Source organism: Amphibalanus amphitrite, unplaced genomic scaffold (genome assembly GCF_019059575.1).
Source record: "Amphibalanus amphitrite isolate SeventyFive unplaced genomic scaffold, NRLGWU_Aamphi_draft 000319F_arrow, whole genome shotgun sequence".
In the NCBI taxonomy this organism is placed as follows: domain Eukaryota; kingdom Metazoa; phylum Arthropoda; class Thecostraca; order Balanomorpha; family Balanidae; genus Amphibalanus; species Amphibalanus amphitrite.
The window spans coordinates 240,118-264,799 of record NW_024881814.1 but is presented as its reverse complement, the minus strand read 5'-3'; the positions used below and the strand labels follow the sequence as shown (position 1 = coordinate 264,799).

At 51.0% G+C, this 24,682-nt stretch overlaps 2 protein-coding genes across 3 annotated transcripts in view; both read right to left on the bottom strand.

Moving 5' to 3' along the window:
- LOC122388351 (neurocalcin homolog) overlaps positions 1-24,682 on the bottom strand; it is a 153,645-nt gene that overhangs the window by 9,226 nt on the left and 119,737 nt on the right. For both annotated transcript variants that reach the window (XM_043379381.1, XM_043379382.1), the window contains one exon: positions 12,526-12,614. In XM_043379381.1, the coding sequence (XP_043235316.1) occupies positions 12,526-12,595 (70 nt within the window). In that variant the 5' untranslated portion in view covers positions 12,596-12,614. The remainder of the gene's footprint in view (positions 1-12,525; positions 12,615-24,682) is intronic.
- LOC122388352 (neuronal calcium sensor 2-like) overlaps positions 12,978-24,682 on the bottom strand; it is a 49,586-nt gene continuing 37,881 nt past the window's right edge. The window contains exons 4-5 of the mRNA XM_043379383.1: positions 20,715-20,843; positions 12,978-14,082 (exon numbers count right to left, since the gene is read on the bottom strand). Coding sequence (XP_043235318.1) covers positions 13,897-14,082; positions 20,715-20,843 — 315 coding nt within the window. The 3' untranslated portion in view covers positions 12,978-13,896. The remainder of the gene's footprint in view (positions 14,083-20,714; positions 20,844-24,682) is intronic.

The following is a 24,682-nucleotide window of genomic DNA, read 5'->3' as shown; positions in this document are numbered from 1 at the left end:
GCGCAACATCTGCCGCAAACGCCGCACTTCTAAAATAAAGTCGCTAGAAACAGCGGAGATCCCAAAAAAGTAAACAAAAGTAAAAGTCTAATATCTTGAAAACCGGTGAATATTTTTCGGTGAAATTTGGTAGATATTCGTTTTCGCTCTTTCTGAACCGAGCGACATCACTTTCATGCCAATTCATAAACTTTTTTGAAGATGGGAGGGTCCCTTTAATGAATGTGACCGTCGTGTTTGTGGGATCCCCGTCGGTACTAGTCAGCCCCACGAATCGTGGTAGATCATAAAGATAATCTTCGCCTCCGGTTATGATTTTGATATATCTACGAAACGGGTGCTGGGTGGTACACGGAAGCAGCTTTTTCAGGTGAGTTGAAAGGGGAAGAGGTTCTTTGAATTACCATTTCGGACCATGGTTCTAAAAAGCGCTAGTTTAAAACGATTGTTATAATTCCTATCGTAAACCATCGGACGCTCGACGCTGCATTGGCATTGGTACGATGTGCCGGTAATCGCTTCGCTCGCCGAGAATGATAGCGTGGCAGGTTTACTGATATGTAGGATTATCAAATAAATGTAATAGAAACGATATTAAATCCACTACCTCTTTAGAAGCTCTTGAAATAAACCTGGCTATCTGGTTGTCGAAGCCAGGCAAATTATATGCTTGGAATGGCTAAATGTCCATTGTCCATGACATCATTAAATTGAATTATTTTCCTTCTTAGCACTTAAAATACATTTCAGCGACACAAAACTCCCAAAAGTCTGATATCTTGCCCGTGGTATCGTGGTACGATCGGCGAGTACCTAAACCTTCCTACGCAATGTCCATGGCTATGCCATGGCTATGCGAAGTCTAAGGTTGGCCTACATAAGCCTTGGGTTGGCCTGTTTATCCTGTTTCATATCGTATCTATGATAATAAAGTGTTCACGATCGCATAGCCAAACTGAGAACAAAATATTTATTTGCAAAACTCCAGCAATACCCCTCGCTTGATACTATAAAAAATATTGCACACGATCATGCGAAGCCGTGAATCCTACCGCCTTTATTTAGCGCCGGCGTTCCCGCGTTAATATTTCTCCTGAATCGGAGGACCAATAATCAGCTGACGCACCGTTGTTTTGATGTCGGCGGACCGTGCCAGCCTGGTATTTTCCTATGGTAAATCGGAGTGATTGGTCGTGTTTTCAGTGTCTCTTTATTTTGCGCTGGTATTGCGTGGCTAAGAAGTTTTATCAAGAATGGCATATACTAAAATGTTCCTTTAATAATGGAGCTTCAATATCTGTGAGTTTTATTGGCAAGCGAAAACTGATTTCGCTGTTATTTTATCTGGAAATTACTCATTTTTTTAGGTCAATATTCAAAATATTTTACGAGAACAAGTTGGCACTTTTCTTGATTTTTGCACTCAAATCGCGTGCGATTCAACTGTATTGGAACTTGCAAAGAAGCTTGGTGATTAATTAACTGTGTTGTTATGGCACTGTTTGCAAAGCATGGATAACGAAACTCTGCCAAAGATTTAGCTACATAGCAATGCCTCAAGTAATACGCAGGAGGGACAGAATTCAGAGTCCGATCGAGAAGAATCGGTGCAAATGCTACGAAGACCAGGCAGCTCTGATACAATAGCTAGTCGTCTCACTACTCTCACTCCATTAGACCAACTGATTCCTGACAGCACCGACTTGGATGCAAAGATGGAGCTCATCTTCCAAGCCAGAAACCAGTTCTTTGATGGAAGATGTGATGCTGCCTCTGCCTCTGCTTTGTTGGCCACTTTGGACGGGGCGGAGTTCCGCTCCTTGCGTGAGCGGTTATTCGCCTGTCATCCTATGTATCCTATGTATCCTATATACATGTTTGTATGTCCTATGTATGTTTGTTTTAAAAACGTTGCAGCGGCGCTGGGAACTGCAGTCTTAGATCTGGGTATGTTTGGCATCTGCAACTCTTCATATACACATTAACCCTATTTCGGACGGGGAGACCTTTCAGGATTTTCTTGTACAATTGCCAAACGCCGCGAGACATTCAGCTCATATTTGGTGACTTTTCCTAAATGCTCATTGCGCACATCCCAGCAAAAAAAAAAAAAAAAATGCCGGGTCAGGTCAGGTCAGGTAACCAGAGCGGGTTTGTTGACCCCACCTCAGAAAAGTTTGCAAACACGTCAGAGCTTGAGTTTTTCACGAAGTTATTTCCTCTCATCAAGTCTTCAAAACAGTACCTGCAGTATGTGTCGTTTGTATATCTCAGAATTTTTGATCTGTGACCTGAGGTTAGGTCAGAGTCGTGACCTTTACATTGCAAGCCTATGGAAAAGTATTGAAATGCGACCTGCACCTCGAGTAAACGAGTCAAAACCACCCAATTCTTTAAGAATTATGACAAATTATCTTATCTGTAATGATCCAAGTGCCATTTACTGACAGGGACACCGGAGAGGGTTATCTGAGCCGAGATCATGTGAGGTGATATCTACCATACATCAATGCTCACAATACTTACAATATTGACAATGCTTTTGCTTACAACACTTACAATACTTACGATGAGACCAGCAAGCACTCTGCCGTTACAGTTCTAACTTCTGCTTCGAAAAACGACGTTACACACATTCGCTGCCAGCATAACATGTATTGTTTGACAGTAACAAAATACAATTGACATCTGAACCCCAAACGGACCGCCATCCACTCAAATTTTATAACCCTGACCGGTCAGGGGGCGAATGGAGGTCATCTCCTGGGCATTACACTCAGCCCTTGCACAAAATATCTCACCTCACAGTGATCATTACAACAATAGCACCGACTTGATAGTGGATTTCAAAGTATTTGCATCAGCTCTTCCTGCTATTGCAGACGATCATCTCCTCAAGGTAATGTTGTTCGGGACATGAACGAAGATCGTTTTCAGAGTTTCATAAGTGCTACTGCAACAGCCTGGCACAAAACAGGACTTGTACGCTCTTCTCTGCACTTTGCCCTTCAGTATATCACAAACAGTGGCGTATCCAGGATCTTGGAAAGGGGGAGGCCAAACCTGCTCGAGGGGCCCCATCCTTACCTTAGGGGCCCCAGTAGTAGTGTACTTAACTCACACCCAGGTGCGGTTCTTTGCCACTTTCGCCATGTGAGGGAGCCTTTTTAGGCACACTCGGCAATCTAAAAAAAAGAATGTTGAAACGTGAAAAAGGCATCGATATCGATAGCTCTGTAGCGTACAATTTATTTCAGCAGTAGGCATAAAGTTTTTTTTTTTTTTGCTTTGGTCGTCGCTAGGCCCTAGCGACGACCAAAGCAAAAAAAAAACTATATGCCTACTGATCTTTAGTGACCCTAGCGGCTAGGGTCACTAAAGATCATCAAAAGCAAAATGTCTTTGCCATTTTTTTAAAGATTGTAACATTTTTTCAAAGGGCAGATGCCAGTCTCTTAGTGTCTTGCTCTGGTCGAGGGCTGATACCCTAAACTTTAGAAGGGCCCGACTCGGGTTGAGCTCTGATCTAGACTCTGATGGCTCTATGTCGCCCACATTGGCCTCACTCCGACCTCTGAAGGCTCATTCTGGCCTCTGAAAGCCCCACACCGGCAAAAGGGTGAACCACGCTGGCCTCCGGGCCCCATAATGGCCTCAGGAGACCCATGCTATGGCTAACCTCACAGGGCCCCCCGCTGGCTCTTGGGAGCCTTTGAGTCAGTCTCTGATATCCCTATGCCGCTCTCGAACCCACGCCGGTCTCTAGAAGCCCATGATGCCCCCTGAGGGTCCCACGCATGCCTTTAAGGGCCACTCCTACCTTAGGGTCTCAGGGGGCCCAAACATGCATAAGGTCTGAAGAGTGGCTGCCGAGGCCCTCGAGGTGGTCTCTAATGGCCCGACGCCAGCCTATGAAGGCCCGCGCTGGCTTCTGACTGGCCAAGCACCAGCTTCTGAAGTCTGGAGTCAAATGACAGATGGCCCCACGCTGGCCTCAGAGGGTTCACGCTGGTCACAGAGGGCCCCACACTTGCCTAAAAGGGCTCCACATTGTCTTCAGAGGGCCCCAAGCTGGTCTCCGTGGCCAATGGACCTCAATCTGACCAAAGAAGGTCCCATGTCTCTGGGCTTAAAAGACCCAACGCTGGACATAGACGGCCCCATGCTGGACATAGAGCGTCCCACACTGGCCTTAGAAGGCCTCACAATGGCCTTAGAGGGTCCCACGCTGGCCATAGAGGGCTGAGCGCTGGCTCCTTAGGGCTCTACGCCAGCGTCAAAGGGTCCCACGCTCAAGTCTAAGCTTCTTTATGGCCGCCAAAGCGACCTCTGAGGGCTCCACGCTAGTCTCTGGGGGCTCAGCTTTGGCCTCTAAGGGCCCTACGCTGGCCTATGAGGGCCATCAAATGACATTTTAAGATAGTTTGACGCAGTTTGACCCTGAAAGTTACTGGTGGCCCTTCATAGGCCGGCAAGGGACCCTCACAGGCCGGTAAGAGGCCCTCGGAGTCACTGGTAAGTGGTCGTCAGATGCGCTGGCCTAGGGCCCTCGGAGGCGCCGGTGTGGGGGCTCTCAGAGCCACCGAAGTAAGCCCTTAAGAGGCACTGGTGTGGGGCCCTTAGAGGTGGCAGTGAAGGCCATCAGAAACACTGGTGTGGACCGTGAGGCCATATCAAACGGGTATGGGGCCCTTACAGCTGATCCCTCATTGGCCGGCAACGGCCCTCAGAGGCCGACAAGGTCCCTCAGAGGCCGGCAAGGTCCCTCAGAGGCCGGCAAGGTCCCTCAGAACCCGGCGTGGGGCCTTTCGGGAGAAAGTGTGACTACACTAGAGCCCATGGGGTGTTCTCACAAGCCCTGTGGTGTCCTTTCCAGTTGAAGCGTGGCCAGCGCGAACCCTCTGCTGCCAATTGGTACCGCAGGGTCCCTCGGGCCCGAGGGGACCCTAAACCTTATAACGGACACGTGCCCCTCGCCCCTGGCTATGCCGTTGAATCCAAGTGATCAGGGGCCTCTCAGGTGACCAGGGGCCTTTCAATTGACCAGGGGCCCACCAGGTGACTAGGGGACCCTCTGATAACCGGGGGCCGGTTATTCCAGGGGCTCCACGGGTAACTAAATGCCTTCATGTGACTGCAGGGGCCCTTCATATAACCAGGTAATCCCCGGGTAAACATGGGCCCCTAAGGTGACCAGGGTTTCTTCAGGACACTGGCCAGGGGCCACCCAAGAGATCAGAGGCCCCTCAGGTAGCTGTGGTCCCTTAGATAACTAGGGGCCCCTCAGGTAACCAGGGGCCCCTCAGATAACCAGGGGGTCTCAGGCAATCACGGGCCCCTTAGGTAATCAGGGGCCCCTCAGATAACCCGGGGCCCCTTAGGTAACCAGGGGCCCCTCAGATAGCCAGGGCCCCTCAGGTAATCAGGACCCGTAGCAAGGGCCCCTCAGGTAACCAGGTCTCCTTCAGATAACCAGGGGCCACCTCAGATAACCAGGGGCCCCTCAGATAACCAGGGACCCCTTAGGTAGCCAAGGGTCCCCCAGATAACCAGGGGCCCCTCAGGTGACCAGGGGCCCCTCGGGGCCCCCGTGGCCCGCCTTGGGTACGTCACTGCAGCTGCAGTCAAGTGATCCAAAGGGCCCACTTGCATGCTTGATGCCAAAGGGGGAGGCCATGGCCTCTTGGCCTCCCCCCTGGATACGCCACTGATCACAAAAGAATTGTTTAGAATCCATCTAACGCTTCTTTCACAGTCTCCCTTGCCACCGTAGGGCGTAGATAGATTGCTGTTGCTGGTAAGTTAAGGCACGGTAGATAGAAATTACCTCGGTTCTCAACGCCTTAAGTTATTTTCATAAAAAAGAACAAATAAATGATCAATAAGATGACAGGAATGTAAACATTTTAATCGTAAAGTAGTCCAAATATTGGAATGAGCTTTTGCTTTTCAGCATCCTCCGATTCATCATCTTTATCATTTGAAAATTCGAGGTACATAAAATGTTTATCATGCGCTCATGTTAAGTGGGAATATAGTACACGGCAGACACATCAATTTTTGACACTGAACATTTCATCCGTAAATGTTTTAGCATAATTTAAAGTTAAAAACAGCGCGAATGGCAGAGTGAAGCAAACAACATCTTTCACCCATTGATATAACATGTAATCTGTGGTGCGCCAGATGCGCCATTATTTGTCAACCGCAGAAGGTGACATGTGACGTAACAGCATCAAAAGCATCTTTTTTCAAGAACTTTTCAAAACAAGTTTCCTATCTTTCTTCCCCCATTTCTCTCAGCTTATTGATTTTATGAGGCAATGGTATGCACCATAAATTCTGTGAAAATAGTTTGATCATTTTCATGCATTCTTAAAAAATCGAGTTCCCAACCCCATTACCGCCGCCGCTGCCACAGACGCGTCCTTTCACAATCCGCTGTGAGAGGGTCTGTGGGACCGCCCGCCTGTCCGTTCGCCCGCCTTCCGACGCGTGACTGCGGAGACTGACGAGGCGGCGTGGTATGGCGTTATTGCCGCCCAAACGGGAGTGTCAGCTCAGGGCCCCACTCAGTCAGCCGTGTACAATCGGTGATCAGACGGGACAGGGCGGGACGCCGTTTGAGGAGTAAAGACGCTGTCGTGCCGAGTAGAATGTCGGTTGAATGTCAAACTGTTGGCGGAGGGGCGGAGTCTCACGATTGCTCTATACCAGATGACACCGGAGAAAAGAAAGGGACGGTGCGGTCGAAGCTTGAGATTCCGACTAATTAAAATGCATAAACGGATTTTGAAATTGAGAACCGTATTAGCTTTTTTCAATTAAAAGGATCGCATTATATTTCCAATTATAATTAATTATAGATTTAACTGTAGGTATCTATTCTGTAATAAAGTGTTACCATGTTTTTACGACATCGATGTGTTGGCAAAGGAGCGAATGTCATCAACAGCATTCAGCAAATATACCAAGCAGCATTGAGCGATCGCCATTTGTTGATCCTAACGATCACCGCAGTCCTAACTGTTCCATTTTCACACCATCTATCGAAGATCGAGACCCACGAACATTGGTCACTCGTCTGATGGGCGATGGCCACTATCTTTGGTGCCTCCCCCATTCACCCTAACCCATTTCAATCCATCCCTGCACATCTTATAACGTATCGTCTGTTTGTGCTTACCGAATCACCATACACAACCACTACAAAGATCCCGCTTGGCTATACCTCCACCCTGGCGTAGTTCGCGTGCCTGACTCCTCACTCAGTTCCCAGCCGACAGGAGACGACTAATGGCTGCTGTATGCGCCAGCCGGCGCACTGAAAAGACCGGCCAACGGCGACGAAGCGTGACCTGCGGCGCCGCCGCGCCGGAGGCCCAGCCAGGGTCCCGGTACCGCACACGACCTCGACCCTATTGTTGGTGGCGGCAGGCCTCAGAAGCCGGAACAAAGTCGAGAACACGATAAACAGGGACAGGGAGAGTTCAGACGAACGATGCGTTGATTTTTGTTGGTTTATGGTTTTAGTGTTTCAAGCTTTTAAGAATGTGGTAGAAAAAATAATTTTCTTGCAGAATCCACAAATAATAATAATTATACAAAAAAAAAATGAGCGGGTAACAACCAAACCGTGCACTGCATATCCGCTGTGCCTGCCATCTGTATTGACCTCTCAACATCAAGCGGCTTAGAACGCCGCCGAATGGTTTTCGCCACGGATTCTCCATCGCAAGGACTGTGTGGCGTGTGACGTTCAAGTCGATCCGAGTCGTCCAGAATCCGGGCTGAATAAAGGCTGTATTGACGGGAATTGAAGAGCCCAATTTTACCAAATGTTCTTTCCTATTGAAGGAGTTTTATAAAAAGATAATGATGCCTTGCATCGGCAAAAGTGATTCAACGATTTAAACGGTATATCGAACTTGTTCCAAGAAGAGTCAGTTCACTATAGACTGATAGCGTGGAAACCTCGTGAGGTTTTGGCACACAAGGGTCCCAATTCTGAATCCTCACGACCCCACAGAATCTCCAGTCCTGATCCAACGAATGCTGGACCACCCGTTTTTATTATCCAATATTATAATCAGCAAATAGCCTGACAGGAAAGGCAGAAGACGGACGCAAAATATTTTAAACAAACAAGGATGACAAGCCACGTAATGTCGATTCCGACCGACTCCGAATTCGACTCGCATTTGGACTATCTATCAGCGGCCCCTTTCTACAAGCTATTTATGCAATTCAGAAACATACCTACTACATGCATAGATGAATATCGGCAGACCATCATTACTGGTAACTGCCATAATTAGCACTTCATTAGCGCTCAACTACAACTGCATCGCCGGTAATCGAGGGATTGCACTTTGAGCCTTTCCTTTCAATAACGCGGTTTGATGTTTTCAACTGTATATCAACAGCATAAACGAGGTACTATAAATGACAAAAGAGGTTAGCCGCAGGTTGTTTGACAATTGACAAACACCATCCGTTAGTAATTCCTATGACGGTTGCCTGTATCTGTGAAATGTGGATGTCTAGGTACTGGTTGTTTCTAGCAGTCCTTTCCTCTCATGTCAGGACTCGAGCAATCAGCTAGGACTAACCACTAAGACTCTCCAAATATAAGTCGGCACATATCAGACATGCTTTTTAATGGCATCAGACATCATCAATCGACGATATCCGCTAATGCTAATTTGCCTGCACGCAAGCACTATACCACCCACCTTATACCTACTTCCCTGGCAGATGGATGTCAACTCGGTAAAAACGGGCAATTACCGCATTCTCCATGAGGGAACCGCCAGAAACGCACAATGCCTATTCGGCGGCGTTCTGGTGCGTAGAGGCGACCACCGCAGAGACGTTACTGAGTGGGCGTGGTAATGGTCGTTTCTCTGTGTTTTTTCCCATATCTATTACCTTAGGCTGCGGCCGATATAGCCAGCAGAAATAAACGGGAAATGTCAGATACGGATAATTGCAGGTGATCATGTTGTACTGAATCGTAGTGTTGGAGATACTAAAGACACTTTTATTTGTGAATAAATTACAGTGCGATATGGCCTTTGACTTTTGAGCTATTCTCGGAATTGTCGAGAAAAAGCACCACCACACAGGGAGATGTATTTCAGAAGACTATCGGGTGGTTGGATTAATATCAAAACAAAGTGTCTTAAGTGCAAGAGTGGAAACCATTTTCGACAACCCGAAGTTTGACTTCTAGTTGCGCGCCGCGCTCGTGCAAGCCGAGTGATCCCACGAAAGAAAATTGCATATGATGAAGACACAAAACTAATAAAAAATATCGAAGGTAATATACCTAAGGAGCATTCTCTCTCCTCATTCCATTCAAGGGGATCCAGACCAAGGCCTGTTTCACTAACAAATAAAACTTGTATTTACAAAGAAAAAGCTTGAGTTTACAAGAAATAATTACCAACATTTGAGATTTGGATTTCACGAAACCTTTGAACATGAATTTTGAGTTTAAAATTTGCAAACTTTTTTACAAGAAAAAGTTTGCTAGAAAACATGGGAATCGCAAACTTTCTGTTTCACGAAGACCAGAAACTTGAAAGAAAACATCCTAACTACAAACCTGAAATTCCAGTGGTCCTGACGTTCGGAATTTTGATACTTTTTGTGCAATAATGCAAAACAGTCATATATTTAGAACAACTATGCTTTGTTGAGTCGTTTCATGCTCAATTTTTACTTAGCACACACCCTAAGAAGCAAAATAATCGGTATTAAAATATCGTCATGTTTTGTCATTCGCGCGCCATAATTGCATTCAACAGTCTTCTGCTGTCAAATGTTCTGCGTGTCATTTTCTTTCAACAATAGGACAATGTGAATTATCATTTATATCTTTTTCCAACAGCATCATTATTTTTAATTTAATTAGGCAGCTTTTGACATAAATACTAGACAATATTTGATACAAAGAAGCAGTATCTTTAACATGCTATAGTTCTTGATTAAAAACATTTTTACTGTTTACAAGTTTATTTGCAAACATTTTCTTATCGGAGGTGCCACTGGCGATGAAGCTTAGTGAAATCGGCTTTTACGTAGTTGGTAAAAATACTTATGAATTGTAAACTACAAACACTTGTAAATACAAGTTTTTAGTGAAACAGGCCTCAGTTTATCAAAGAGACGTTTCTATTCTAATCACTGTAAAGTCATATTTAAACCCAGGTATATAAGGTATATTAATGACAATAAATCGTTTAGCGGACTGACTCTGGGTGTAAAGAAGTTATTTTTTCCTGTACTTCGACCTTTATTGACAGGTCTCCAAAAGGGGCAAGGTCTGCATAGTATAGCACGCGAATTACCCTAGTTTGCCCCTTTGAAGACCTGTCAATAAAGGTCGAAGTACAGGAAAAAAATAACTTCTTTACACCCAGAGTCAGTCCGCTAAACGATTTATTAGCGTTTCTAATCACCTCTGACCATCGAGCCCAGTAACTTCATTTGCCGTCACAACTGCACCCACCGCAAAGCCCATCCAGCTAGCTCACTGTCCAGCACGCTTCCCTCCCCGCCCAGCACCGCCACCCTCCCCACCCCATCGCATGCAGCCATCCTAATCCCCGGCGAAACAAAGCAGTGACGTCTGCTGTCCAAATATAGGTGATCGACTTCCAAACCCCGCTCGCTCGCTGGACGGGCACAGCCGCACTGACGGCGCTGGCCGTACAATCACGGAGAGCCGCTGCCGCCTTGACAGGCTGGACGGCACTAGTTCAAGTTAGCCCTGTCCGCGTCGTTCTGCATATTGCCGAGGAGGCGGCGTGAGGTGCATATTGCCATATTGCCGAGGTCGTCGGCATGAACTGGACACGTCGGCGCCAGAGTTGGCGGCGACGATATGGGACCGTCCGCATGCGAAAACGGCCCGTGGACAGCGGGCGACGGGCAGAAAAGCGCTGTCTTAAAGACAGCCGCGGACAGACAGACAGAAAACGGACAGACAGATGGAATGACAGGAAAATATGTGGAAACTATTGAAAAAAGTCGGGTCTTGGCCACTGTAAAAATTTATCCACGCGAACGCTAAGTCACGTGCGGGAAGGGACAGAGCTCGTCTGTTCCGAGGTCCAGTCAATGCTGCTGCTGTTCCCCAGCCGACGGTGCACCGTAAAAAGCAAGGCACACAGGTGCTGCCAGCCGGGAAGGACTTTGGTAGCGCAGCGGCATCCTACATTGTTATGCGAGGATTAACCCTACATACCGCTAACTTCAAACGCAACCCTCTCTACCAGTCGCCAGTCATTGCGCAAGTCTAGCAGTCTAGCAGACACTTGGTCTGGCTCAGACTGACAAGCAGTTCGTACTGGCACGCGCCGTAATACCTATTCGCAGTCTGGGCACTGCACGGTCCATCACCCATGCATGCCATTCGCCACGCTGCACCCTCCCTCCCCTGTTCGCAGTCATGCTCCATTCCCATATGGACCCACCGTGACGGGACGACGGGTGTGGCCCTGATAGGCTAACACGTGCCGCAGCATAAGAGGCCTCGAGCAGCACATCCTTGTCATAAGCGCGGCTTACTGTCGAGGGTGATGGAAGAAAGGATGGTGGAAAGGGCGAGGGAGAGGAGACATGAAGAGAAAATGGCGTCAATGATAGCGAGGAAATTGGACAGATCCAAAGAAGGACGGTCAAGGTGATGGATTAGGTCGCTGCAGTCGCAAGTTCGTAACGCTTGGGTCTGCGTTGTCTCGAGTGGTGCCCGCATGCAACGCCATCCCATCAGCTCATATCGGCTATGAATTTTAACATCACAACAGCTGAGCACTATCCCCCTTGAAACCCTGGCAATCGCACCCCCTCCAGCGCCACGCGTCGCGCCGCGCTGCTACCCTGACCCCGTCACGCCGGGCCGGTCACCGTCGGCAGGTATACTGGCAGCCTGCGGGCCGGCGCGTCACCGCGGGCCGTGTCGCGGCCAACAGCCGTCAGCGGCTCTGTGCGGCCGCCAGCCGGGCACAGGGCCGCTGGCGGCCGTCCAAAGTGCCGCCGAGACGGCCGCATACCGACCCCAGCCCGCGGCCGGCCGCTGGACATACCGCCGGGCGGCGCCGGCAGACGGTGTAAAAGGTAAGGGCAGAACCCCCAGACACTGCCCTGGTGTAAGGGCAGCGAGCAGTGGGAATAGATAAGAGGGCTGAGGGTCTGCCTGCTGGTGGAAAAGTCGCTCAAAACGGGAGATCGAGTTAGTTTTTTTTTTTGGAAGATAGAGGTACCAGAACGACCATCGTTCAGTGGTGGGTTTTCCGAAGCTTTCTTTCGCTGAATTAAATTTCTTTCATGGCAGTCCCAAATAATAGCTTTTGAACGTAGTGGGGTTAAACTAAATGAAACGTGATGTTTTGACCTAAACTGGACACAGTCCACCGTGACTTTTTAACTTATATAATACAGGAACCTCCATAAAATATAATTGTAGTACCCAGAATCAGGATCAGAGTTAGAATCTGGGACCGCCCGCATACGCACCTGTGAACTCTGTGTTGGCCCGCAGGTCGTCCAGCATCTCCGGCTTCAGCTTGCTGTTCTGCTTGCCCATGGTGGCGGCGGCGAGGTCACTGAAACAGCGGCCGTCAGCCGTCAGCGGCCGGGCGGCGCGGTTCGCCCCGGGGCGCCGCGGGACAGCACACTGGGCGTCACGGGGATCCTGTGTCGGCCGTCACACACCACCGTCACGGGAGGGTCACAGGGCGTCACGGAGGCGTCACACAACCGTCACAGCCCAGCCGAGCGTCTCCGGCGGCTCGCGTCGCGACCGACACAGCGTCGTCGTCTCCGACAGAGCTGTGGGGCGTCTGGCCGGCTACTGGGCGGCGCCGGTGTCCCTCTCACCACTGCACCGGCGCGGCCGCTGGGCGGTCTGCCAGCGGCGCCGCGGGCCACCTGTCGTAGCGCCCACCGTGGGGAAACCAGCCGCCGGCTACAAATTAGCCACTTTATTTGGAAACAAGCCCGACCAAACAGAGCGTAACAACAGGAAGGACGTCTGGCGATGGCGGGGCGGGGCCGCGGCGACGGCAGCGGCGGCGGCGGCCGGCGCTCCCCGCCCCCGTCCCTCCCCCTCCCTGCCCGGCCGGGAGGCAGACGGGTTAGTCAGGAAGTGGTTCGGAATGTGAGAAAGTGTGCGTGGTGCGGGGCGCCGACCCGGGTCGGGTCAGGTCACCCACCGTCAGCGGTCAGACACCCGCTCAGCAGTGACAACGCCCACACGGCCAGATAAAAGTGCCTCACAGGGCGGCGGCGGCGGCGGCGGCGGCGCGGGCGCGCGCACCAACATAAGAGCAAGCTAATTCGGCGCATACAAGACTTGAACAAGTCGAAAAATCTCACTCACACCTGCACTCGCACCGCGTTCACCCATTCTGCCTCCGCTTGTGCGCGGGTCGCAGCAGCGTCAAACCATAAAACCATCTCATCACATGCGCCGCGCCGGTCGCTCCCTATCACCGGGGCGGGGCGCGCGGCCGCTCCCTCGCACGATCGCCATTGCACTCTCTCTCCCTCTCTCTCAGCACCTCAGCACTGGCAGCGCCTGCCACCCTCGCACTGCCAGCTCCTCTCATCTCCTCAGGCGCAGCGCGGCGGTCGACAGAGTCTGATCCGGTCATCAGCAGAGCTCCAGTCTGCGCGGGCTCGCGGCGGGCCGAGTCGCTCGCGCCGCGACCTCGGCCTATGTCCAGCGCCGACACGGGGTCACACGCCCACGCCGAGTGACGTCACCTGGCCAACAGGAGATGACGTCACCTCTCCGGCGCGCCGAGTGACGTCACCGTCGAGTGGCAGCGGCGCCGCGCGCGCGGCGAGTCGGCCACCTTCGTCATGGTGCGGCCGGCCGGCCGTCTACGAGGCGGTCGGGTTGAGCATCTTGGAGAGCTCTTCGTCCTGCAGACATCCCTTGAGGAACTCCTCCTGAGTCAGCTGGTTGTCGCCGTTCTCGTCCATCCGCGCGAAGATGGTCTTGGCTCGCTCCTCGGCCGAGTCCTGCGGCTTGGACGGCGACGAGGTGCCCAGCATGTCGTAAATGGCCTGTCGGACAGAGATGGCGCGCGTCAGACGGGGTCACACGGGGTCAGATGGCCGGTCAACGAGCCGAGGGTCGGGCGAGTGGGAGCGGAATTTAAACAAACACACGCTAGGCATGATGATTATTGAGATATAAGGGCATCATAAACACCAACAAAGTAGATGTCATCAAAACCATCGACCATGATGTCGAATCCTCAAGGCTGAGTCACGTTTAGCAATCAATGCCATTTATTTCCATTTAGTCACGCTATCGTGCTTCCGAATTGTAATTGTGTGATTCACAAATCCCAAACGGTGCTTTTCACAGTCGAGTGGGCACGTTATCCAGATCCCACACACCGCCCACTGGACACACACACACATACAGACAGGGGCTGCTGACTCAGCACAAACACAATCACACTCGACGGCTGATGGCGGGCAAACACATCAAACTCTCGGCAACACTGGACAAACACCCCACAGAGCTGATCGCCCGCACAAACAGCTGTAAAGAAACACAAACAGCCCCAAACAAACGACGATAAAGGCGAACATGGAAATACTGTCTCCAAGACAACGTGCACAAGAAGAACATCATGGGTGAACGCGGCCACAGAACAAGCTCCAGAAACCAAATTCTGAAATTACTGAGGGCGTTACTGGATAAGGCTGATCGATAATTCGGAGAGCTACGAAGTGTGAGGACAGATGATAGAATACAGACTACACAGTTCCGTTCTCCGCTATAGATAAACTTGGTTATCGGTCAATCATTATAGAAACATCCCATAGTCAGCTATTTAATGTGGGCTCGTAGAAAACTTCCTGTCGTAACATGGCACACGCCTGGAGCCTTCCCCCATCATTTTCCATCAGTCTCCCCATTTACGCGATACATTCGATGAGAGCTGCTGCGTTAGCTCCCCATACCCCGACCATCAGAGGAAGCAACAGGGCCATTACTGGGCGCGGCACGGCCGGCGGACGGCGCATCATCCATCGCCAACCTTGTCGGACAGATCATCACCATCACCGCCGACACCAGCGCTATCAGCGTCATCATAGTATCATCACAACCAGACCTATCCTTCGGGCGAGGAGTGCAGCATCTTATTGCGAGGGAAATACCCGCATCCAACATCGCCAGAAAGCACGTAGCCAGGAGCTCCCCACGTCCCAACGACCTCAGGCCACCAATCATGTGACCTGGGAGCCGGGACAGACGTCACGAGACAGATCGTCAAGAAACTTCTAACGTCCCAACGACCTCAGGCCACCGATCATGTGACCGTGGAGCTGGGGCAGATCGACCGTGTGGTGACCGGACCTGGTTGACCCGGTACCCCGCCCGCGGGCCCAGCCGACGCCCGGACAACCCAAACAAACAGACCCCGTGACGGAGCCGTTGGCAGTCGGAGCGGGGGCGCTACGGACGGGTGCGTCACTCCGTGACTGCGTCACGATTCAATGTGACCGTGAAGGTGACGGTGATATCCATGTCGAGACAATGTGACAAAAAAAACACTGGAAACGCGGTGCTGTGACGTTACGACGCTGCATGCGAAAAGGCTACAAATGAAACAGACCGCACTGCCATGGGTGGAGCTTTTCCGGGAAAGTTGGTGGGGCAAAAAGTTGTCAAACCTACAATGTCCGATTGTTAAGTTAGATAAAATTCAACAATGAATCAATTCTTTTCATTACAGAGATAATATTTTGCATTACACAGACATTTCAAAGCTCCTCAATGCGAAAAACATAGGTTTGCTAAGCAGTAAAGTCCTGCAAATCGGCTTAAGTTGGTGGGGCAAAACGCTTATTGGTGGGGCAAAATGGCAAGTTGGTGGGGCAGGCGCCCCACCAAGTGAATAGGAAGCTCCACCCCTGCGCACTGCTGATAAACTAAAATATACAGGCAATGTATGCATTTCCTAATCTAGAAAATATAAACCACTATGCAAAGTCCCTTGCCGTGATTCAACTTGCTCACAAGTCATCGTCAGAACTCGACCTACCAACCAACTCGTGGATAATTTACCTAACGCCCATTCACTGCTTCTCAGCCATAAACATAAATATATAAATAGTCTTCCCTCGACAAGAGAGCCAGCTGCCACGGACCCACATGGTTCTCCTTAGTCCTTACTCTTCCTTCGCTCCCCGTGCGGACCTACATGGTCTGGCGGCTGTTTCCTCATACCACGCTCCTATCCTCCTCCATACGACCTCATCTGGCGTCAGGTCACGCCCCGTTTCCGATCATATTCGGCGTCGGCCGCCGGCGAGGGCCGGCTCGATTGGCCATTGACATTCATGACATGAGTGGGGCGGGGCCCGGGGAGGGCCGAGAGCAGGGAGGGAGCTGTGCCTTACCAGGCGCCCGACATCGGAACGAGCTGTCTCTGCCACGAGACACTACTCGAATCAACATGGAGAACTTGGTGCAATATCCCACTTTCGATTCATGACTTATCACAGCATAATTTTCTGCCAATCCAGCCTGCATGTCCTCGCATCTCAGCCCGTCCGTGGCGCTTTCTCCAACCATCCAATCACTGAGACGAGACTCTGTCATGACTCACAGCCTCGGATGCAATCACCACTGCACGTTTGCACAGCGCCGTCTCCCCTGTGCACTGTGCAGTTGTGCAGTGTGTACCCCATGCACGGCCACTCGGGCCACCCGGGAGGCAGACCTTGTCCACATCACGGTGCCTGCACACTGCACAGCCCGGCGCCTATACGCTACAGCCCGTGGGGCGACTCGCCGCGGCCGGGCACGTAACAGGTGGCTCATTTCATTCATCGGAAATGGCTCATCGGCCGCCCGGAAATTGACGGCCGGAGCGACAGCGATCCCGCGCCGGCACCGGCCGGGCGGAATAACCAACTGTGACGGTCGGACGGGCAGAGAGGAAGGACGACCGAGCGACAGAGGTCACCGAGACAAGGCGTCGGAGCAGCGAAATCGGTGACAGAGATATAAGAAGGAATAATTTTATGGCTGTTGACTTGAGCTGCTATGTTATGTTATTGAGATGGCCACCCTCGGTATCATCGTCATCTACTCAGAAAAAATTCGTTGATCTTAGAACAACCAAACGACTCTGAGCAACAGAGTGAAACAGCTAGAGGTTTGTTGGTGACACAGGAGCCGGTCCTGTCCCAGCTTTACATCGCATCACTTCTTGACCACTTCTCGCCATTATTGTACAGCAATGTCCAAATAAGTCGCATGTCGGCCTACCAACATGCTGAAGGACAGGGAAGCAACAGTCGAGCTCGTTCATGATAGAGCGCATTTCTAATCCCTTATCGTAAACGGAAAAAAGAAGAAAGAACGGTTGTCAGGCATTCCTGAAAGTGAATCCATGCCGAGTGCTAACATCACCATGCAACAAAATCGATGTCAGCATGCAACAACCCTACTGCTGATCCATTGAGCACAGAGGACTGGAACATTGTTCGAGTTCTTAGTCACTGTTGAGCTTTGCCAACTGTCTGAGTACCACAACATCAGCTTTCACAATTTATAATTTACTTATTGTGAAGAACCAACAAATCCCAGCCTTGGAATGCATTCTGAGGACTCCAGAAAATCAAATAACTAACAATGCCCCGACATTGACATCAACTCATGATAATATCCGTCAACGGCAGTGAGAAGGCAGGTCCTCAGTGACTTACAAAAGATGCGCGATCACTTCTCGCAGGTTCCATGACTTATGTATTTCACCGGGTCGCCATGTCTTCAATGGATGGCCAGGCGCGGAGGCCGGAGCAGCTACCGCACATTGATTGGATGACTTACGTAACAAGAAACATCACAATGACACTATTATTGGAAACTTCCACGTAGTCTATAGCGGCATCCAGACACGGAAAGGCATGAATGAACAGCAACTATATCTCGGTCCGACCATTGAATACCATACTGCAATATCTTATATCTATCTGTATGCGAGCAGTCATCTATTATTAAACTCCCGCCTCCGCGTCACACTTCCTCTCTCATTGAGAAAAACCCAGCCGACGGCTCCCTACAGAAAACACGCCATACCACGGCCGGAGAGACGAGAACTACGTCACGTGCCACCCCATGGAGTCACGTGGCGTCACGGACCGTGACTCAGCCGCGGGCCGGGGTCACGCGCCGCGCTCCCTCCCTCTGTCTCCTCCCTCCCTCTGTCGCTGACCGGTGGGACACGGGCCCGCCGGTGGGACACGGACACCGTCCCATCGTCCACACGCGATGGGTAGCCGGACCGGTCCATGTCTGCACGCGATAACGACCGATGGGGACAGAGCGCCGGCAGGCGGACAGTCAATGACGGGCTACTGTTCACACAATGGGCAGGAGGCACATAAATGGGTAAATGGATAAGTGAAATGGATGCCGTATGAGCAAACAAACAGGCTTGTCCGACACACTGCTTATTGGATATGACATATATAACGGACAGACACAATACACGCTGAATCAATAATGGACAAGAAATATCCAGCCCGAGAACACCAGAGCCATACACTCGTATACAGCATACAACTTCACCGTTACAGTTGCATTACACATCACCTCAACACCCCAACCATTGGCTAATATTACATAGCGGACCTGAGGCTTCCTTTCAGCAGCATCCAGCATCACCGTCACCGCCGCTGGGTCCGGAATCCAACAACCAGGAACCAAGTCCTTCGGGAACCAACACGAAGCGAAGCTCTTCAGAAACCAACATACAGGTGCCAACATCCTCCGGAAACCAATACCTGGACAAATACACATTAACTAACGCCTTCTATAAACCACGGCTGCCTACGGGAGCCCTACAGCACTTGGCCTGCCCCGTGCCCATCCACCTCGGTCTCCGATGCTACTTCTACTGGACTGGCCAACTGGTCTACCGTCACCGTAACTAACCGCACTGGTGACACTGAGCGACCGTCGGACTGCCGCTGCAAGGAGGCGATCGCCCATCTATCAGAAATGCACGGGACAGTTGCTGAAAAAGGGGCGGACATACGCACGGCAGGCAAACAGTTGAGCTATGGGAGCGAATCAAGAGTCGAAAGTAAGGCAAGAGAGACATGCAGCTGTTACCATTCCAGTGAAAATAAGACCGCAATCAAAAAGACATAAAAGGCGTACAATAAGAAATAAGTATTTCGTGCAAAGAATAAGGAAATGCAGACATCTGATCAGAGTGTAGGATCTGAGACAGAAAATACGTGCTTGAATGAACAACAAGCAGCCCTTCACATTGGTTTAGTTAAGTTAGTGTACAGCTTCCATACCCCTCACTAAAAGCAAATATGAAAAGAAAAAAGACATATTGGGTCAACCATGTCATGACAATCATGCGTCCATATACGGGTTTTCCAGTTAACCGTCATTGATAATCAGCCTTGTAATTGGTTTATAGCACCCATTACCATCGACGTGCACGTGGGACCTGCAGTCATCAATCACCCATAGACAGGTCAGAGACATACCATCGAGCCAAGTATTGAGCGACACCTACGCGTAGACACGGGGATGAGCGAATATCGACAGCGCCCGATTACACCGGAGATGGATGGGCACACACTCAGTTAGGAGCGCTCAGTGCAGGTGCTCGATGCAGAGTGCTGAGCTGAGGGGCTACAACAAAGTTTAGCACCAACAATGCAGCCCTGAGATGAAATCTAGCTTAGCAGCTGCAGCAAAGTTCAGGAATTAAAACTTAGTCCAGGAGCCACAGAATGGCTCTGAAGGGTCGCGCTGACTCAAAACGTCGCCTCATTCAGTTGCTTGTCGCCAACTCCATTAATGGTGCCTTTAAATTGAATATTTACCAGAATTGAACATAACATAATCCGACCACAATTAACAACAATGAGACTCAGTATCACTGCTTTAAATTCATGCAATGTAGTTAGCTGAGAAGTCATAGTGCTCAGAACTCAGAGAGCTCAGAAAGTTATTTTAAATTAGCAGTACGCCATGCAACATCCCTCCAGAGTAATTATCGCCCATTCCCCACATTGTAGGCTTAAGAACTATATCCTTCTCAGCACTCGACATAACAGAGATGAGCGTCGAGCGTGATATCCCCGCATCCCTTCTGTCACCGCTGTTCCTCCCGCCGCCCGGCCCGTCTCTCGCCATCCGGCCGGCCGCTGCCAGCCCTCAATAGCAGCGACACAGCCCAGTCGGCGGGCGGTCCGGCGGACGGGCCATCTGAAATCAATGCGCGCCGGCCGTGCCCGCTCCGTCCGCTCCCAGGGCGGCGAGTCGGCCGACGAGCGACGCGGCCACCGAGCCGACAGCGAGCCCGTCCGACGGGGATGGGGTACGGTGGCGCGCGCTGTCGTACCCAGGTTGGGTGGGGTTCGGAAGCGGAATCGGAGCTGGGGAGTCTGGGACAGAGCCTGATCAATAGATGGAGATCCGAGTCGACTTCCGAAAGCTCTTCAGGAGGTCGAGCATCAGTCATACCAACACTTCTTCCTGCAGTTATCCTGTTTCGGCCCACCCACCAACGAACACAAACAGCTCACATTTCACATCCTCACTATATCGACAGACAGCTCACAATTACACCACCGTAAAAGATCTTATGACATCATTCCCATCACCCACAAAACGTCATCTACATGACCTCACGTCTCACCTGGACAATTTTGGTCATCTCCTGAAGGTCGATGACGCCGTTGCCGTCGACGTCGTACATGCTGAAGGCCCAGCGGAGCTTCTCCTCGGGCGTGCCGGCAGAGGTCACGTCGATCGCCAGCAGGAACTCCTGAGAACACAGCGGCCGGTAGGTGTCAGCACTGGCGGATAGTTCGCACAGCGGCCGCTAGGCAACGGCAAGGGGGCAGGGAGGTGTCCCAGGTCCACGCCCACGCGTTCATTTCAGGCAGTTTGTTAGCAGAACTCAGAGGGTAACAGAGCGCTGGAGAGAGCTAGCGGTAGCAAAATAACACAATGACTGATAACGTTCAACAAACACCCTAATCACTCTAGTTGCTCAGTACGGCATTTCACATCTAGGTATTGTATGGTAAAAGGACATCCAACACAGATCTCGGTGTTGGATGACACGTGCTGACACGCGCAGTCCATGCCTAGCAAGCCTTCTGCCTCTATCTGCTAGCCACGCAACCCACTCATTAACACTCCCCGCCACTCCTGCGCAGTGACCCACATGACCCATCCCCATAGCACAGCTTGGCCATCCCTCCAGCACGCCACGGGCACGCGCCATGAGAGGCCCGCACCGCCCGCTCTGTGACCTTTTCCGGCCGGGCTGCCGCGCCGCTAAATACATTGGCCGTCTATTTCCATTGCCATTCTGAGCCATTTGTACACAGATGGGACGGGAATCGGACTACGGTACAGGATTCCCCCGACACATGCACACACCGGTGCGGTACTGGGTACCGGCTGGTCACAGATGCATGGGCGGTGCCGCCGGTGAGGGGCGGAGGTCCACGGGGCTCCGGTCTGTATATGGGCCCTACTCCCGCTGGGAATCATTGGCGCTGGTTCCACGCCAGCGAAATGCATAGAAAAGACGATCGGAGAAATGGCGGCGAGATTTGTGATTCTCATACCAACTCGATCAAAAAAGAGAAAGAATATGGAGGAGACATCCGAACGCAGCAATGCCAAAGAACATGGTTTGGTGGCACAAGCACATCTCATACGATATTTCGGCATGATTAGCCACTGAAATGATCATCGACTTCTTCATGGGGGCCAACAACAATTACCACAAATTATCCACTGCGTGACGGACTGACCGCTGACCTGACAACTCCCCATAAAGTACCCAGAAGCGCGTAACACCCGTGTCGACAAGTGCCGTGGTTCCCTACCACCCCACTCGCCAGACCTGGTGTGACGGGTCTGCTGGTGTTGTGGTCAGCTTCTACAGACCAGCTGGGTGGTCTTTGCGTCAGCAAGACAGCAAACTCTGCCCTGCACCGCATCGGACCGGTGTACGGGCGGCAGGTTCATGTAATGGCCAAAGTTTGGTTAGGTCCGGGGCTCGGATATCGACACGAGACACGTCAATCGAGACTGACTTTGCGCGTGCTCAAATGGAACTTACCGTCTACTCTACATATATTATGTATTTGAATGCTGTATTTGGCTCAGCAGCCCGATCCAGCAAAGCTCGACTATTGTCTGGTCCAGACAAGTATTGACTGGGCTAATACCGACACTAAGACGATGAGTCAACTCCCTGCAGTGTGACTCAGACCAGTCGGCAGTCCAAATCGACCTATCGTCGTGCCACTGCCGTATTTCCGATGCAGCTGCGCCTAAATACGGCTGTCGCGGGCGGCGCCACATCGGTACCTGCCTTATAGCAGCCACCGTGTGGCGCCCACCATACATATTCAACGCACAGTCATCAACCTGAATGGAAACAACCCACGTCACTTGCAGCGCACCGGATATTCCCAAATAGCCCTAATGCGACTCCATATTGAGAACCGAACTAGCCGAATACGGCTAAGATTATCCGGTATGTCATATCGTAAGCACAGGGGATTGTGCTCATCTGAGCCGTTTGGGGATCGCGATCTCCCGAAACTGGTCCATTTTATCAGGTTAGCTCAGATCAGACCGAAAACTAGCCCAAACCGCATTCCAAGTACAAGAGGAGATTCCCTGGCCAGGATCAAAGAGAGCCTCCGCCCTATCCTCGTTTCCTGGGAGTGCCCACGACTGGCACAGTCCCGTGGGCAGGCTGACACGGGTGGTCCTTGGGCATTCCTGTCCGCTGATGGGGTCCGTGACGAGGGAAGATGTAACGGGGAACGCCTGGAATGTCGGCCATCGGCCCATCAGACGCGCGTGTTTGTGGGCACTGGTGGGGCACGGCACACCTGGTGCTTCTCGTGCTGACTGTACACGACTGGGCTTGACTTCAGTCGAGGGAATTAGAGTTTCAGATCAGTTGGAATGACTGGAATAACACTCGTCAGAGATATGACAGGTAACAAAGTACAGCCAGTCGCAAATATATAACAGTACTAGATGCGTTGATGCTGACACAAAGCCAGCAAAGCCCGGAAGAAAGAGTGAGAACTTGAAGCACAAATAAGTGCTGGCCATCAAGTATCGAGGTCGCGAACCGTGGGCTGCATCATCTAGCCACTGATCTCACAGCCATCACCGTGACGGCACATAATCCTTCGGACACTGCAGAGGTCCTGCGACAGAAGTCCCCTCTCAGCCAGCCCGCTCGAAACACGAGCGTGCCCGTCCATACCGACAGCAGACCAACCACGAACCCATCGGCCATACTGCGTGCGTCATCACGGCCGGGTCATCAACTTTGGTAGAACAAGAGCTGGTAAAAAGTGTCAGAGCCGTGACGTGACGTGAGATGACTTGCTGTGACAGACCGCGACCGGCTACGGTGATATCACAGATAAGTTGAGCTCTAGAGCTGAGCAGCATCGGAGTCGGAAGTTTCCACGACGACCGAGGTACTTTGTGCAGCAGGTTATGATAGTGCTAGTGAGGGTACACTGGCACTGGTTGAGGCGGGATGGATGGATGGATGACGAGAGGACACACAGGGTGAATAAGCTAGGACCACCCACGTTCTGTGCGTGGGTGGTAGGCACATGCGCATTGTGCGATACCGGTGTAGTCACAAAGCAAAGGTCAAGTGGCAGTTATGTCTATTGGGATCACAAGTGCTCCGTGCCACGCCATCAATGACGACTGACGAGAGATTGTGTGTCCCCATATCTTCCGTCAGCTGTGCGCCAGTAATGATAGCGATTTGAAGAACGACCAAACATATTTCCTTCAACCACAAGAAGTGGTAGCAGCACAGCAAACGTCGGCTGCACACAAGAATAAACTCAATGATACGGGTGATTTAGGCAAGCATGCACCAAATGCATGTTTGGTTACATGAGTGCTGGAAACAGGCAAAGTTCCACGTAGATGAGATAAGTCCAGACCTTGCTGCCAAGAAATCAGCTTTTGGAATGCATGCTGATAGGAGAGAAAAGGTGGTCCAACAAGGCAAACAACGAGGAATGAACAACTGCTGGTCCCAGGCTGGGTAACTGCAAGACGGACAGCTTCAGGAAAAATGGCCATCGTTACGTCTTGCAGATGTATAATTACAATACAGCTGACATTGTATGCATAAATATGCAGCAGGTATCGTTGACTTTACTAGCTCCCATCAGGCGAAATGTCGTCATTAGCAAAAAGAAACATCACCGTTACGTACAGCCCACCGCTTGAGTAATGTAGGGTTTTACCAATATCAACGGTTGGCTTTGACTGGCGATTGTTTAATGCGGAGTGATCGAAAAGAAGATGTCAATAGCTAAGGTTGCAGCTGCAAGGGTGACGATACATATAAGCTACATTCAAAGTTTCATTGTAGTCTGGCTAATCGTTCCTAAGCTTCAGAAGCAGAACATACCCATGACTGAAACCACACATTACTTCTGCTGTGGACTGTACCAGGTCCAATGTCCACCACCAGGAAAGTCGTATAACAGCCCAATCAACTACGAACGACTGATATTATCGTCAGATCGCAAACAACCTCCGCATGATTAAATTGCCCACACCACCCCTGATCGGACTCGAAAG